An 18,260-nucleotide genomic window follows, 5' to 3' on the forward strand; every position below is an offset into this window, starting at 1 on the left:
CTGTTTTGTTTTTAGAAAACTCCCAAGAACCTGACAACACACATTTGTTATGGTTGCTCCTCGGCATTTAAATATGAAAACAATTAACGTGCATTTGCAGGGAATATGACAAATGGGAATTTGTGAGCAGACCAATTTTTCATTGACCTACGTTCAAGAACACTATTATAACTCAGGCTTGCCTCCCAAGTTGTTTAAATGAGTTGATTTCCTAGTATTTATGTGGGCAGGTTGACAGATGAGAATGACTCTGGTGTAAGCTCAAGGGTCCCTTTCTATTTCCCCTCCTCCAGGTTTCACTTTTGTGCTGATTCAGATGTGAGCTCTGTGCATTCAACCATCCAGCTAATATACTGAGACAAGAAAGCAATAACTTTTGTTCATTACGTGAATTGTAGAGAAAGAATCAAGGGTTCAGGTGAATAAACTTTTACTATGGGAACAGCTCACTGGGCAGAATTTTCAGCAGGGTCAGAATAATCATACTTTGTGTCTTGAATATACTGTCTCCTACTTATGTCTTTTCTATACTCTTTCTCATTCTGGTATACCATCAGCTTGTAGATTACTGCAGGTTAAATACTATTCTTATTTTATAGGTGAGGAAGCAGACACGGGCTGTTATATGAATTGTCCAAGTTCATGTTTTATGATGTAGTCCTCCATGCACAGAAAGTGGAGCCATCTCTGGTCACTTACATATCTATTTTTTAAAGTTTTAGACTTAGTGAAATACCTACCCAAACATCCTTTTTCTAAATGAAAGTAGAATTTTCCTGTAAATTGGGCAGTTTCAAAGACAAAGAAGACAGAGAATTAACACCTTAGCAATTAATGTCATGATGTGAGCCCTACCTAAGACATCCCTTTCCACTCTGTGAACCATAAATCAGAACCCATGCATAACTGAAGAGTGTAATTTAAGTGTAATGTATGCTCGCTGTGATGTCTGATTTCTGGGGTGATTATAAACTAAATATTGTCATTCATCCTGGATCTCAAAGTATGTGTGATAAGGAGTCAAGAAAAAAAAAAAAAGATGTATTTAGCATTCACAAAGGAGGATAAATAGTTAAAGCAGGATTTTTTTGATGAAAAGGCTTGGTTGCAGAGGTTTAGGTGGCAGGCAGGTTTCTCAGCAGTGAGCTGCCACTATGTCCTATATAGATTGCTTAGAGGCCAAATTGTGAAAAAGCTGAAAATATTGAGAGAACGCTAGGACTTCCTAGGTGGCACCAGTGGTAAAGAACTGCTTGTCAATGCAGGAGACATAAGAGACATGGGTTCAATCCCTGGGTCGGAAGATCCCCTGGAGAAGGGCATGGCAACCCGCTGCAGTATTCTTGCCTGGAGAAGCCCATGGACAGAGGAGCCTAGTGGGCTACAGTCCATGAGGTTATGAAGAGCTGGACACTACTAAAGCAACTTAGCATGCACACAGGCAGGCTTAAATTAATAGAAGGGAAGGTTTTGGGGAAATCCCCCCAAATTAGACTGAAACAGAAGCATCTACATAAAAGGACTTGGAAATATGTCTGTGGGGCCCAAATGAAGTTTGTAGTGAAGAAGTATGTGCATAATGTGGTTTTGCTGTCAGTTCAGTTCAATTTAGTCACTCAGTTGTGTCCGACTCTTTGCAACCCCATGAACTGCAGCACGCCAGGCCTCCCTGTCCATCACCAACTCCCGGAGTTCACCCAAACTCATGTCCATTGAGTTGGTGATGCCATCCAACCATCTCATCCTCTTTCACCCCCTTCTCCTCCTGCCCTCAATCTTTGCCAGCATCAGGTAGTGCTTGGGAAACTCCAGGTACAGATTACACAAAGAGAAAGAAAGTTCTCAAGTTAAAGAGGTGCATTTGGGAACTAGCAAGATTTCTTCTGGCTTAGAGATTCTAAAACAGCCACAGAAGGAAACAAATCAATGCTTTAAACCCGTTGACAAAGTAAACTCTTTGGAGATGATTGTATAACATCTAACTTACATGTTATAACTTCTCTCTGTGTAATTTGTACCTGAGTTTCCCTTGAAATGTAGCAGAAAACATTTATGCAGATGTTTACTTCACTTAATAATATGGAGGAAAGAGGACAGTGGGGTTCAAGCTCTGACTCTGAAACGAATGAATTATATGGCACAGGGATGTCACATGGATCTTTCATCAATAGAGAGAGAGTTGCTAGATGATGTCAGAGGTTTTCTTCAGTTTGGAACCGTGGCTGCTGAAAGTCAAAATCACTCAGTCATGTCCGACTCTTTGTGACCTCATGGACTATACAGTCCATGGAATTCTCCAGCCCAGAATACTGGAGTGGGTAGCCTTTCCATACTCCAGGGGATCTTCCCAGCCCAGGGATCGAACCCAGGCCTCCTGCATTGCAGGCATATTCTTTACCAGCTGAGCCACCAGGGAAGCCCCCAGAGAAATAATTGGGTCCAGATCATACATGCCAGGAGCTTAATTTTTCACAGAGACAATTCTCTCCTCCTCAGTTCCCTATGAGGTAGCAATTAAAGCCCTCATGAGAAGTGGCAAGAGGACCAGACTCAGGAGGCTTTGGTTGGGAAGCTGTGTCGGATCTCATGTGCATCCCCTCGTCTCATGGATGGCCTGCGATGCGGTTCACCATATGGCTGTGGCTGAACATCACGAAGGAGGATGTCCTGCGTCCTCATTTCAGTTTTATCGTCTCCTGCTGAAGGTTCTCACTCTTCAGAAAAGTTCACGAGTGAGGCTAGAAGTGGGAGATGGTGATGATTAGTGTTCCTCATTTACTCTGAGCCAGAGTGGACGCTCTGGCTGCAGCACTACAACACCTTCTGATAATTATTTATTAGTAGTGTTGTGATCTCCCAGTACCCCAGTGCCGGCATCACACTTTGGCTGCCTCTCAATTTATTCTCAAGGTTTTACTTCGGAGAAATCGCATCGGCCTTTTTCACTCATCTGTTTTCTAGAATACATTTAATTGCAAATTAACAGCTTGTCTCTCAACTATTCCTAAATCTGGCTTTTCGTGTGTATGTGTGTGTGTGTCTTAGGAACATGCTTATCAAAGCAAGAAGGCTTTCTGATTTTACTAACTACAACTGATAACCTACTTTTATTTTTAGCCTCAGAAAAAAAAAATCTTTATTTGCAATATATTAGTGTTAAGTCTGCCAGGAGAGAGAAACAATTTGGGCAATTTAAAACTGACATATAATTAAGAAAAATACACATTCAAACCTGGGTTGTTTTCAGTGGACCTGAAACTCACCAAAGGCTGATATTCTATAAATAAAGCTTTATTTCTTATACCTTGCATGGTGCATGCTAATTACCAGGTGAATTAAACAAATAAGGGTCCCCCCTTTTAGAGTGGGCTTCCCTAGTTTCAGACAGTAAAGAATCCACCTGCAATACAGGAGACCTGGGTTTGATCCCTGGGTTGGGAAGATCCCCTGGAGGAAGGCATGACAACCCACTTCTGTATTCTTGCCTGGACAATCCCTGTGGACAGAGGAGCCTGGTGGGCTACAGTCCACGGTGTCACAAAGAGTTAGACATGACTGAGAGACTAAGCACGCCACGCACCCCTTCGAGAAGGATACATTTCCGAAAAGGGTGGGTATCAGGCTTGCACTTGTTGGACAAGGTGAACAAAGACAGAGAAGCTGGTTCTCCTGTTCATCCTGACCCTCTGCTGCCATAGTTATGATGTATACATGAGCACTGCTCTCACCTGCCATGAGGTTTCATTCTCTTCCCTTAAAATGTGTGACTTTGAACTAAATGAGCTCAATCTTTTCCATATCCAGCACTGTCTTTCTTCTTTATTCTCGGTAGCAAAATTGGACTGTTTTGTATCTGTGATGCCTGTGAAAGCATTTGAGGTCCAGCACACATGGCATTTCCCCCCTTAAAACACGCCTCCAACCCCCAGTATTCTCAGAGTACGATCTCCTTTGAATGTCTTCCTCTCTGCTACCCCCCACTAAAATCTTAACTCATCTTCAAGGGCCATTTCAAATCACATCCTTCATGAAGCTTTACTCACTAAATGCAATTTCTCTTTCTTCCCGTTGAATTCCTAAAGTGGGCTTTACAGATCTTCACTCTGTGTACCTGTTAATGTCATTCTTTGTGCAGACTTTTTATTGCTTTTATTAGAATGCATTCTCCTCAAGGAGTTGGTGCTATCGTCTTTGTCTCCTCCTAGTCCTCTGGGGTAGAGCCTTGTATCTTTTGTGTAATTAGCAAGCTTGGTTAAATGTGCAATGCGTCTACCCATGTGAATTCTGTAATGGGACCCAGAGTCAACTGCATTATAGTAAAAGATAGTGAAGCAAGAGTTCTTTATTGTAAACCTTTAAAACAATTAGAATAATGAAGGGTAAGTTCAAGTTTAGGGGGCAAAATAGTTGTAAGTCACAGGGGACAGTAAGCAAGACAGGAAGAGGCACGGATGATACCTTTTACCCATTGAGTAGGATCATATGCAAAAGGGAATTTAACTGAGTGGATTTCACCGTGGAAATATTTTGATCACTCTTGAAAGTATAGAAAAGTAGTAGCATAGTACAGACAGGGCTGGGCTTCTGTTTTTCCAGGTGGTTAAAGAAGAGTTAATGCATGTTGAGAGCCCAGTGGCAGCAGTGTTACTAAGCTTTCTAAAAGTTGATCAATGATTCAAAAAATAATACAGATCTGGAGTTTTGTTATCAAGGAAAGAAGTCCTTATGTCCAATGTAGAAAGAAGTCCTTAGGTCCAATGCAAAAGGAAGTCTGTTCACGTTGAGAGTCAGAAGGAGGCAAGCGACTCCAGAGACCCAGAGAGATGGGCAGATGGTGGGTGAAGCGTGGGAAGGACCTTCCCTGAAGAGATAGGAGGCAATGAAAGGCTTTAAAGAGACTATGCTTAGCTTTTTGAATCTAGAGATGATAAATGTTGAATTAGGGCTTAAGGTCACGATGCTTATGGATGAAGGCACTTACTGATCATAGGTAACATGAATCTTTATCAGTAAGTCAGCCACAGCATCTGTAGATAAGGCACTGGGTAAAGTCAGGATGTAGAATGTTTAAAATAGCTGTCAAGGAGAGTGATAAACTTTTGAATAAACTTTAGACCTCAGCAAGGACTAATTATTGAGCATAAATGAGTTTTCAGTTCGCTGTTTCTCCCTAGAAGACTCCTAGTGGGGAAAGTGGACAGAGTGCACTGGGGCGGCTGATCACAGAGTGTGACCTGGGGCAGCAGTTCTTGAGGACCACGTGGTCTCCATCAGTTCTAAATTATGCCACGAGTCATCTGTAACTCTTACAAGTACTAATGATTTTGGTTGATTTTTTAAATTCATTAAAGGTCACTTTTAAAATACTGTCTCTCACTGGCAGCTCAGTAGACTTCTTTGGACTGAAAAGTACCCTGTGGATTGGAGTCAGGGTTGTGGAAATTGTATGTACCTTTACCCTCACCTACGGGTGCTCCATGGTATATGCAGTATTGTTACTGATTTACCTCTAATTGTTGTGGCAATCACACATTATTTAGAGTTTTGTAGCTGAAATGGATAGTTAACTGTGTTTTCAGTTTAACTTTACCCTGAATACAATTTTAATAAAGAAGGTAGGAATAGGAGGAGAAAATGAGGAGTACATCGATAACTTTATTGCCCTTACTCCTAAACTGTCTGAGAATTCAGTGGCGGGTGGGGAGAGATGTGGTTACTTTGCCATGTCTGTCAATAAAACCAAACAAATGGATGACAAATTGTTAGCCTGAACAATCAACAGATTTATTTTGCTCTGTTTATTTCTCATTAAGAAAATGCCCCACCTTCGTTTAGTCTGGTCTTGAGCCCTTTCTCTCTATAAACTGTCCCTAGATGATCTTATCAAGCAGTAGCTGTAAATGCATCTACATGCCACCGCTTCTCTTGATGTGTAGCTCCACTCCTGACCTCTGACTATTCTTCACTCGCCCTGGGATCCCAGGAACGTAAGCTGCACTAGGGTGTAGGAGCTTCATCTGTTTTGTTTAAAAACGTGTCTCTCCTGCCCAGAGGAGTGCCAGGTGCAGAGCTTGATGTTGACTAAATCTTTGCTGCGTGAATGTATAAGAGCCTTGTCTAAGCTCACATGGCTGCGACAAAAATATTTGCACTTTGCCCTCCCGTTCTGTTTCCCACAGCAGAAGACCAGCACAGACACACGCACAGCTGTGCGAACCAAGACCCTTAGAGACAGAAGTCTAAGGAGGACCCTTAGACTTCCTTTCTCCACATCTCCTCTTCGGTGTTCCAAGTTCAGGCCATCTTCTTACCTCTCCTGGAATCTGTCCTGGTTCCTCCTCTATCACCTCATTGACTCATCCTTCACAAAGCAACCACAGCCATCATTTTAAAGCCAGAGCAAAACTATGTCTCCCCCTCCCCTAGACGGAACCCTTTGATGACTTTTCCCTAATATTTAGAATAAAAAGCCCCATTCCTGTCTCTGCTGGGGTCCTGCTCCAGGATCTGGCCTCTCTCTGTCTGCAGCCACTGGCACCTTTTGGTCTGGCTCTAGTCACACTGCCCTTTTGGTTCCTGTCTTAGACTCTTTTGTACTTTTCCCTCTGCCCAGAATACCATTCTTCCTACCTTCTGGTGGATCTTCCACATTGTATCCATTCTAGGATGCATCTCAGCTAAGATGTTACTTCTTCTTGAAGACTGTTTCCAGTAAGCAGACCTGAATGAGAACCCACACCCTCCCATCCCAACAAAGCACATTGCATGTTTCATCTTCTTCCTTGCAGTCATCACTGTTTGATATCCTCTTATTAAATCATTTTTAAAAATTGTATTTTATGTGGGAGTATAGTTGGTTAACAATGCTGTGTTAGTTTTAGGTGTTCAGCAAGGTGATTCAGTTATGCATACACCTGTACCTATTCTTTCTCAAGTTCTTTTCCCATTAAGGTTATTACAGAATATTGAGCAGAGTTCCTATAGTAGATCCTTGGTGGTTATCCATTTTAAATAGAGCAGTGTTGCTATCTCTCTTCCCCTCGCTTAAAGTTAAGTTTCATGAGAGCAATGACATTACCTGTCTAGTTCTCTGCTTTATCTTGAGTACTTAGCTTGGTTCCTGCATAGAGCGAGCGCAGAGTAACTAGTTGATGACTGTAAAGTCCCTGTGGGATGGAGTCACATGGCAGGTGCCAGAATTAAATCAGGAATGAAGGATTAGCCTCATTAAGCCTGCGAACCTGATGTTCCATCTGCATCATTAAGAGTGAAAGACAAAGCTGCAGTTAATTCTCATAGAAAGAATAAGGGACAGTGGACACTAAAGCAGAGTAGGAGGCTGGGGTGGAGAAGGACACAATGATGTGCCTGGAAGACTGTTTTGGACCAAAGCATATGGGAATATAGAAGCAGCAGCACCAGGATGGAATCAGAGATGATTTTTGAGATGAATCTAACATTTACCAAGGGAGATCTTTCTGTTTAAAACAGTCCGACTAGCCAAGGTGTGCTTTGAGAGACCCAGAAAAACAAGTCTTAAAGGAACCCTGTTTATCACTGTGATCCAATTCTGTGTCCGAAGTCCAGGAATCCTTCACTTCTGTGGAGTCCACATTGGATGGTAGGCTCTCAATCCCCGGGAGAACCAAATCCTCCATATTCTTGGGTTTGTTATTGCCGAAGTCATTCATAGCTCAAGGCCAGTGCCTAAGAGTGGGCCACTTATTGATGCCCTGAACTCCACAGCTTCTGTTTCCTACATCCCACCTTATTTGCTAGGCTCATTCAAGGCAACCATTGCCTTTTGAAGATGTATACTTCCAACCAGTTGCTATCTTTGATTTCTCTGAGTCTTCAAAGCATTTGGGAGTTTCTCTTGAAAGCATTCCAGCCTTGGATTGTAAGATTTGTCTGTCTTAGGTTCCTTACCCTAACTTGATCAGAGATAAAGACAGAATCTGGGTCTTAATCATTCCTATACACTCTGAAACACAGTCACATGCCTTAGACATTCATGAATCAGTGTAAAACTTGGAAGAAATTCTGCCATTTACTGGGTGTGTGATCTTGTGATTTACTTCTCTAAGACTGCATTTTCTTATTTCTAAAACAATTAATGATAGAGAAAATGATAACCATGTCATAGGACTGTCAAAAGAATTAAATGAAGTAGTATATATATAGTGATTGACACAGAATGTAATAAGTAGTAGATGTTAATGCTGATAGATTTTATGGATACCCCAAATGTCAGTCCCAAGAGACCCCAAGAATAGCCCATCTTAAGTGACTGTCTTTGCTTTGAATAGTGATGACATTCTAAAGTATTGACTGTCATAGAGCCAATAGTATTGTACCAAAAATTTAACTGTGAATATGGATCTATAGCCTTAATTAAGAAAAAGTTGACAGTGGGAAATCACTTCTGAGTCTTATAAATAGGAAATTGGATTTCCTAATGGGTAATTTAAAATACCTTGGGAGCATAAATACACCTGGAGCACTCAAGCTATAGGTTGGTGACTCAGAGAACAAGGGCACAGAATTCTGAAATAAGCAACAGCAAATGGCCACTTAAGCTCTCAAAGAGCAAATTGCAGAAAATAAATTAATTCATTTAAATATGCATGAATCTCCTCTAAGTGAGGGAATAAGCTGAAATGGTGCTGAATGATTTCCTTTGTTATGTGTGTTCTGAAGTATTCATAATGCCCTATTTATGCCTTATACCTTTGATAAGAACAGGTCCCAGAATCTTTTGCTTTATTAAATTGTTTTTAAAGTAATTCAGATTATGAAAGCAAATTCCAGTCAAAGTACAGATTGGTTTCATTGATTTGGAAAACTGGATCGCAAGTTTATCCAAGGAGAGATGGACCCCAGAGGAAATGAAAAGTGATCCTGATTAAACTGTTAGAGCCTCAAAGGAGCTGACATAATTTTTGCAGAAACTTCTTAAAAGTTTGAAACTTGCCAACCTTTCTCCTAAAATATGTGCCAAGATTTTATCAACCTCTCTGCTACTGTGTGGCATGGCAATTTAAGTTCTAAGAATCAATATACTCAATTGTAGGTTATAGGGTAGATTTAGAATATTTATCAGAATCATTACTCATTTATTTCCGGCTCTCATCGGAGGTTTTCATTTTCATCATGGGAACCACAGACACGAAAACCCCAGTATTTTATGTCCTTGCCTGTTTAAAAACAAATTTTACAGTTGTATCACTGAATTCATAAAAGGAGAAGTGCCTGAAAGAGGAGGCAGAGATATCAAAAGCAGAAGTAAACTGTCGACCAAAGGCCTCTAGTGTTTGAGACTGTGTTCTATCTGATCTTTTCAAGGAGAGGGATTTAAGGAAATTACTATTTGCCGTGCACAGGCTGGTTGTCAGGGTAGCTTTTGTGTATGGCAGTGGTTCATTTTTGACGCCAAAGCAGTGAAGGAGAGCTTGGCAGCTGAGTCGGAGCTGGAACTGAGGAGACTGACTACAGAATGGATGAAGCTTAGAAAAGGATTTGGCAGCCCTGCCTGAGAACAAAAATAATCAAAAGAATTACCAAGAACCGTAAAACCAGGAGAACAGGAATATGAAGTACAGCAGCCTGTTTTTGTTTTTTTTGGAACATGGAAAAATACTAAACGTATTCTAAGTCTGTTAGGATGTCCATGTTTTTCTGTGAGTTTCTGTTATTATAGTAATTTCTATTTTGCCCTGAGGCTATGGACAGGATCAAATCAGAGACTTTGTTATTGTTTATTTTTTAAGTGTGGAAAAAGGCATACTTCTTCACACAGGATTTAAATATTTCGTACAAGTGCATATTTCTTCCCTATAGTTGAATATTTCCTTTGATGCCTGAGGCTTATTATTTGTATGCTAATTTGTTCTCTTGGAAAGCTATGATATATTTGCAAATAATCTTTGAAATCTTTTGGAGCAACTGTGAAAAGAAACAATGCATTTCAGGACTATGGTGTGGCTTGTGTAAGAGTTTGTCATGAGAGGTCAAGAAGTATTTTATGTAGCTGAAGTGTGCACAGAGGTGGAGGAAAGTTGAAAGATGAGGTTGGTAATTTAGATGGGCTCAGATACTGTATCAGGAGAGGAAATCTGTATTTTAGTCTGTAGGCAATGAGGGAAGGTTTTATTTTATTTTTAATAATATTTTATTGAATACAGTTGACTTGCAGCGTTACGTTTCTGCTGTAATGTCAGTATACCTTTTAATACTCTTTGCCATGTAGGTCATTACAGAGTACTGAGTAGAGTTTGCTGTGCTCTACAGTGGGTCCGTATCCGTTATCTATTTATAGATGAAAGTGAAAGTCGCTTAGTTGTGTCTGACTCTTTGGGACCCCATGGACTACACAGTCCATGGAATTCTCCAGGCCAGAATACTGGAGTGGGTAGCCTTTCCCTTCTCCAGAGGATCCTCCCAACCTAGGGATATAACCCAGGTCTCCCACATTGCGGGCGGATTCTTTACCAGCTGAGCCGCAAGGGAAGCCCAAGAATACTGGAGTGGGTAGCTATCCCGTCTCCAGCAGATCTTCCCAACCCAGGAATTCAACCGGTGTCTCCTGCATTGCAGGCGGATTCTTTACCGGCTGAGCTATGCCCTAGTACTGTGTGTATGTTAATCCTAATCTTGCAGTTTATCCCTCCCCTACCTCTCCACCTTGGCAAGCATAATTTTTGTTTGCTGCATCTGTGACTATTGCTGTTTTGTAAATAAGTAGGAAAGAATTTAAATAGAGGAGGGAAATGATCCCCTTTGTGTTCAGCAGTGATTTATGAGATCATTTTATGGATTGGATTAAAGAAAGATACAGTAAGTAACTTTAAAAAAATTCAGACTACTTACAAAGCTAGAACCTCATGTTAATTATTTCAGTAAACAAAAAGAAGCATTTTGTCACTCATTCTAAAAGGGCAAGATTTTTTGAATGATTTAAAAAAAAAAAACTGATGGCTCTATTAAATATATTAAAATTGACACTTGAACAGTACAGGTTTGAAATGCCCAGATCCACTTACATACAGATAAGTTTTCAATAGTGAATGCTACAAATACTAAACAGTCTTTGGTAGGTTGAGTCCTAGGATAAGCAGAAACCACAGATATGGAGGGCCGACTATAAATGACAGGTGGATGAACCCTCAGGTTGTTCAGGGATCATCTGTTCTATAATTTTCAATATGTATCCTTGACCTTTAAAATTCAAATTCAACTTCCATGTCTGTTTGTGAAAGAGGGAATTCTCTGCTTCAGGGATAGGCTCTGTGAGATCATTTGGTTCTTTACAACAAACACAAAACTCGAAATGTTGCTTCTCCTTGTGAAACGTGACACATGTCTGTTTCTGTAATTTATTCTGTGCTGTTGTTGCGACTCACCCAGATGACCTGCCATCCTTTCGTTTAAAACAAAGTGGTGTGATTGAAAGGGCCACATGTCGTGCAGATGGAGTTCCGGAGACATGAGAGAGTCATCACAATTACAGATCCACAACCACACGTCCAGTGTACGGGGTGTTTCACCACCCGCTGCTGTTGACAGAAGGATTATCTTGTAGGTAGAACTCAATACTACCCACAGATAATGAATCTGTTTTCCTATCTATTTACATCTAGGTACTAACTGTTCATTGATGTTTCTTTAAAAGCATATGTCGTACAATAAATGGAAAAGCAGAATCTTTAGGAACTTCAGTGTGAAATATTGTTTCATCACTACTGTATTTCTGATGATTAGCTTGCTTTTTTAATAGCTCTGTGAAATGTTTTTCTAATCAGTGCACTTGAGCCAATATCAGAACTAGAATTCCTAATTCTGAGCCGAAACAGTTGGAGACCAACCAAATCAGGACCTTTAATAAGCATTGTAAGGGGAAACCCATCAATCATGTATTCCCTCTCCCTAGCTCTGCATACATTATTGAAAAATTTTATCAAGGTTTTTATACTAAAAAGTCTTTAAGAAATTCAGATGATACATATCTTAGCATGTAGTATTATCTAATCAAAATTTGATGTGTCAGGGTGAGTCCTCTAACATATTCATAATTTTAATAGTGTTAACAACTCTGAAATTGGCTGATAATTATTTTAGAATTAGAGGCTCTAATTTGTCCATTGGTAACATGTTTCCACTGACCTGCCAATGTAATACCAATAATAAATTATACTTCTGTCTTCTTTGAGATCATAATGGGCAGTTGAAATGGGATATTTCTACCAGAATTGAATATTAATTTTTTCATGAACATTCGAAACTTCTAAAATGTATAAAGCTCAAGGCCACGTTTAGCATTGTGCTAGCAGAGTCCGATCATCTTCTCAGTGGTTTTAACTTAGTTAAAGACTGTGATTGAAACCAGTCTTTGTTGTTTTCAGTCACTCAGTTGTGTCTGACTCTTCACGACCCCATGGACTCAGCATGCCTGGCTTCCCTGTCCATCACCAAACTCTGTTTCCCAGAGTTTGCTCAGACTCATGTCCATGGAATCAGTGATGCATCCAGCCATCTTGTCCTCTGTGGTCCCCTTCTCATCAGTTCAGTTCAGTCGCTCAGTCATGTCTGACTCTTTTGACCCCATGGACTGCAGCACACCAGGCTTCCCTGTTCATCACCAACTCCTGGAGCTTGCTCAGACTCATGTCCATTGAGCCGGTGATGCCATCCAACCATCTCATCCTCTGTCCTCCCCTTCTCCTCCCGCCTTCAGTGTTTCCCTGCATCAGGGTCTTTTCCAATGAGTCAGTTCTTCGCATCTGGTGGTCAAAGTATTGGAGTGTCAGCTTCAGCATCAGTCCTTCCAGTGAATATTCAGGACTGATTTCCTTCAGGATGGACTGGTTGGATCTCCTGGCATTCCAAGGGACTCTCAAGAATCTTTCTTCTCCAGCGCCACAGTTTAAAAGCATCAATTCTCTGGTAGTCAGCTTTCTTTATAGTCCAGCTCTCACATCCACACATGACTACTGGAGAAACCATAGCTTTCACTACACATATCTTTGTTGGCAAAGTAATGTCTGTGCTTTTTAATATGCTGTCTAGGTTTGTCATAGCTTTTTTCCCAAGAAGTAAGCATCTTTTAATTTCATGGCTGCAGTCATCATTTGCAGTGATTTTGGAGCCCCCCAAAATAAAGTCTGTCACTGTTTTCATTGTTTCCCCAATATTTGCCATGAAGTGATGGGACTCATGCCATGATCTTAGTTTTTGGAATATTGAGTTTCAAGCCAACTTTTTCACTTTCCTCTTTCACCTTCATCAAGACACTCTTTAATTCATGTTTGCATTCTGCCATTAGAGTAGTGTCATCTGCATATCTGAGGTTATTGATATTTCTCCCCGCAATCTTGAATTCAGCTTTTGGTCATTCATCCTGGCATTTCGCAGGATGTACCATGCACAGAAGTTAAATAAGCAGGGTGATATCCTTGACTTGCTCCTTTCCCAATTTGGAACAAGTCCATTGTTCCATGCCTGGTTCTGACTGTTGCTTCTTGACCTACATATAGGTTTCTCAAGAGGCAGGTTAAGGTGGTTGGTATTCCCATCTCTTTAAGAATTTTCCATGGTTTGTTGTGATCCACACAGTCAGAGGCTTTAGCCTTGTCAATGAAGCAGAAGTAGATGCTTTTCTGGAATTCTCTTGCTTTTTCTATGATCCAACAGATGTTGGCAATTTGATTTCTGGTTCCTCTGACTTTTCTAAATCCAGCTTGTACCTCTGGAAGTTCTCAATTCACATACTGTTGAAGCCTAACTTGAAGGATTTTGAGCATTACCTTTCTCGCATGTGAATGAGTGTAGTTGTGTGGTAGTTTGAACATTCTTTGCAATTGCCCTTTGGGTTTGGAATGAAAACTGACCTTTTCCAATCCTGTGGCCACTGCTGAGTTTTCCAGATTTGCTGACATATTGAGTGCAGCAGCATCTTTTAGGATTTGAAATAGCTCAGCTGGAATTCTATCACCTCTTCTAGCTTTGTTCGTAGTGATGCTTCCTAAGGCCCACTTGACTTCACACTCCAGGACGTCTGACTCTAGGTGAGTGATCACACCATCGTGATTATTTGAGTCGTGAAGATCTTTTTTGTATAGTTCTTCTGTGTATTCTTGCCACTTCTTCTTAATATCTTCTGCTTCTGTTAGATACATACCATTTCTGTCTTTAATCATGCCCATCTTTGCATGAAATATTCTCTTGGTATCTCTGATTTTCTTGAAGAGATCTATGCTCTTTGCCATTCTGTTATTTTCTTCTATTCCTTTGCAATGACCACTTAGGAAGGCTTTCTTATACTCTCCTTGCTATTCTTTGGAACTCTGCATTCAGATGGGCGTATCTTTCCTTTTCTCTTTTGCCTTTCACTTCTCTTCTTTTCTGAGCTATTTGTAAGGCCTCCTCAAACAACCATTTTGCTTTTTTGCATTTCTTTTTCTTGGGGATGGTCTTGATCACTGCCTCCTGTACAATGTTACAAACCTCAGTCCATAGTTTTTCAGGATGGAGGTTTATAACATTGTACAGGAGGCGGGGATCAAAACCATCCCGAAGAAAATCAGCCTAATCAGTGTTATTTTATCACTGTCAGCAAGGCTTCTGAGTACAATACCAAGCACCACGTGAAAGCCAAAATCTTAGCCAGAGAGCTTTCCCCTTATTTACATCACATTAACACACAAATCAGAGAGACCCCAATGAGAACATTCTATTGCCTCTGAATATTTCTTATGATATGTTTTAAATCTATGCTGTAAGGGTAAGTCATGTTAACACAGCGATTTTAAACATCTTACATTTTAGATCCCTTAGCTCAACCAAAATTTTACGTAGAACCTTAAACAATAAAGCTAGATAGACAAGTGTTTTGATTGAAGTACAACACAAATGCTATATGTGTATTGTGACTTACCACATACAGTTTTGAAAGTTACTAAAATACATTCATAACATTGTATATATGTCTTTCTAAATTTGCTGTGGCCTCTGCTTAATTTTTTCTTTAAGAAATAACAGCTAATAATACAAGTGAATACCGAGTGCTTCCATATATGTCAGAGACTCTTTTGAGTGCATCCTTTGAATCATTTTAGGTAATCTGACGAGAATCGAGTACCATTTTACAGGTGAGGAATCAGAGAGAGAGAGAGCGCAACTTTGTTGCCTGGGATCACAGAGTGTCCAAGCAGTAGAGCTAGGAGTGTTCTCTGGAGGGCTGGCTCCAGAACTGAGGTACTTACCACCTCTGTACCGCCTTCTACCTAAAATAAAAATAACCTCGCACCAGGATCCCCGAAAGCACAGGCTGCTGTAGAGCGATGTTTGTCAGACGTACTTGAAAATTTTGCAGAGAACTAGTTGCCTTAGGGCTTTGTGGAAAATGAGCCCATACCTCTTTGCTACCTCTTGAACTTTTTTTGAAGCAAATGCAGGTATCAGCCTTGGCTGTACATTGGAGTCACCTGGGGCAGGTGGTTATAAAATGTACTGGTGCCTGTACTTTGTCCCTGACTTGGAGGGCCTGATTTAATCAGTCTCAGGTGTGGCTTTGATGCTGTTTGTTTTTCCCCAAAGCTTCCCAGGTATTTCCTATGCAGTCAAGGTTAAAAAGGACTGTATTTAAAGCAAAGCTGCTTTTCTGCTATGTGCACACCTTTGCTCACACAGGGCAAAGGTATATGTGAGATGGGTGTCAGGAGGTACATAACAGAGTGGGATAAGGGGGCCAAAGACAAGCCATCCTGAGTTAATAGAACCACTTATGCATCTTCTTTCTTTAAAGTCGCTCAGTTGTGTCCGACTCTTTGTGACCCCATGGACCACACAGTCCATGGAATTCTCCAGGCCAGAATACTGGAGTGGGCAGCCTTTCCCTTCTCCAGGGGATCTTCTCAACCCAGGAATCAAACCCAGGTCTCCCGCATTGCAGATGGATTCTTTACCAGCTGAGCCACAAGGGAAGCCCAAGAATACTGGAGTGGGTAGTCTATCCCTTCTCCAGCAGAACTTCCCGACCCAGGATTCGAACCAGGGTCTCCTGCATTGCAGGTGGATTCTTTACCCCATACTGAGTCATTAAAGGACTCTTCTTTATGTTATATCAACATCACACACACACATACACACACACACACTCTCTGAATTCTCAGTGGGGCACTGAAACCAGTCTAGGTGGTCCTGCTCATTGTACATATGTTTTATAACCCCTGGCTTTACACTGTGTGATGTGAAAAGTAACAAAATTTCAATTTTGGAAAAGGATTATTTTGGATAAGAGAACATTGGGCGTAAATGGGAAGATTCTGTTGAAAGGGAACATCTGTTTATGTTAATTAGCAATTATGGTTAAAAACCTATTCCTCATATGGAGCACTTGCTATTTCTATAGTAGCCCACATGGCTGCTTGTAGCTAGAGGGTCTGTCATATGTAAGGCCTTCCTTATAGCTCTGATGGAACAAAATGATTAGTGTCTGGGGAGGGACTCACAGCCTTAGCATCCATGCATACAACTGTGGTGTTGGAGAAGACTCTTGAGAGTCCCTTGGACTGCAAGGAGATCCATCCAGTCCATTCTGAAGGAGATCAGCCCTGGGATTTCTTTGGAAGGAATGATGCTAAAGCTGAAACTCCAGTACTTTGGCCACCTGATGTGAAGAACTGACTCATTAGAAAAGACCCTGATGCTGGGAAACATTGAAGGCGGGAGGAGAAGGGGAGGACAGAGGATGAGATGGTTGGATGGCATCACCGGCTCAATGGACATGAGTCTGAGCAAGCTCCAGGAGTTGGTGATGAACAGGGAAGCCTGGTGTGCTGCAGTCCATGGAGTCACAAAGAGTTGGACACGACTGAGAGACTGAACTGAACTGATACATATATACATGCATATGTACATGCCCAGAGCTGGGGAGAAAGAAAGGAGGGAGGGAGGGAAGGGAGAGGAAGAAAGAAAGGGCAGAAAGAGGAAGGAAGGAGAAGGGAACAATTGATGTCCATACCTGTCACTAAATTGTTATTTGGGCAAGTAGATTATTTCTTCTCTGTGACTGCGTGTGCAGGAAGCTCTGCTTCCATCCAATGTAATTAAACATATTCATTTGTTTTCTTGGACATAAAGTGTAGATTATATGCTGTCAAGTGATTCTCTTTTCAAAAAGAAAATACTTGTTTAGTGTTAGAACTCCACCCCAGAAATGTCGTCCATACACACCTCCATCTCCTGCCATCAGTTTTGGTGTGTTGTGACTTTTTAAATGATGATTTTTAGTTTGAATAAGTTCACTATGCAGTCATATTAAGGGTATTCCTTTTTGAATTAGGAATTAGAATCCAAACCATGACTTACTTTACTTCTTTCCCTTTGCTCATTCAGATTGTAATTTTTTTCTACGTTACTTTATATTCCTGTTGAAGTGTTCTTTTTTCCTGAGAATTTTGTCACAACATGGATTAACAGAATCCTTTAAAGCAGGAAGACAAATATTTGCACAAGAAAGACAGGGATGGAGGAAAACAGTAACTGATACGTTTGAAGTCTAAGTCTATTTGGACCATAGTGGCCTGCAGTGCTCTTAATTTTTAGCTGGAGGCCAGAAGGGCAGATTCTGTCTTGGGACAGCTCCCCCATTGTAACTACCAGCAGTGAATGCACAGAATAATAGGTGTTAAATCAAGGAATCCCTTAGAAGTTGTGCTTTAAATTTTTTTTTCAACTAAAATGTCATGTGTTATATTAGAGTAATTGAAACAATTATGTCAAATGATTCACCTGCTATGTAGCAAAATTGGGAAATTCTTATAAAAGAAGCCTCCTAGCTCACCAGTAAAGCCTAGGATGTAGGAAAGAAGAGGAATATCATCACTTTGACAGGTTATTTGTTGGTTTTCTGATCTAGGCTATTGCACCGCCAGGATTCTGAGAGCCCTGGCGTCCTTGCTGGATTCCTTTCAATAGCTCAACTCCTAGATAATTGAAAAATGAAATCATTGTGGTCCGCTTGAGGAGCGGTGGATCAGGACTGAGAGATTTCATCTTCTCTTTCTGTGTGTCCAGATGGTCATTGTCTTAGCATTCTAGTGCCCTCACTGCTCTGAATCTGAAACATCTGTTTCTATATCATTCTTCACTCTTCAGTTCTGTCACTAAGGTTCACTTGACCCTGTGGACTGAAAGGATGAAGCAACAAGCTCCAGGAAGGGATAAAAAGAGAATGCCACATCTCTGCTCTTTCAGCTCTG

At 40.9% G+C, this 18,260-nt stretch overlaps 1 protein-coding gene across 22 annotated transcripts in view; it reads left to right on the top strand.

Moving 5' to 3' along the window:
* TPK1 (thiamin pyrophosphokinase 1) overlaps window positions 1-18,260 on the top strand; it is a 391,983-nt gene that overhangs the window by 297,461 nt on the left and 76,262 nt on the right. For 8 of the 22 annotated variants that reach the window (XM_086398254.1, XM_086398251.1, XM_086398257.1 and 5 more), the window contains one exon: window positions 2,497-2,983. The exons of the other annotated variants lie outside the window; for them this stretch is intronic. In XM_086398254.1, coding sequence (XP_086254380.1) covers window positions 2,497-2,765 — 269 coding nt within the window. In that variant the 3' untranslated portion in view covers window positions 2,766-2,983. Of the gene's footprint in view, window positions 1-2,496; window positions 2,984-18,260 lie in introns of those variants that run through there. 22 annotated transcript variants of the gene reach the window in all.

The sequence above is a fragment of the Bos grunniens genome, chromosome 4, assembly GCF_055505025.1.
Source record: "Bos grunniens cultivar Pamir isolate PY7600 chromosome 4, Bosgru_T2T1.0, whole genome shotgun sequence".
NCBI classification, from domain to species: Eukaryota; Metazoa; Chordata; class Mammalia; order Artiodactyla; family Bovidae; genus Bos; species Bos grunniens.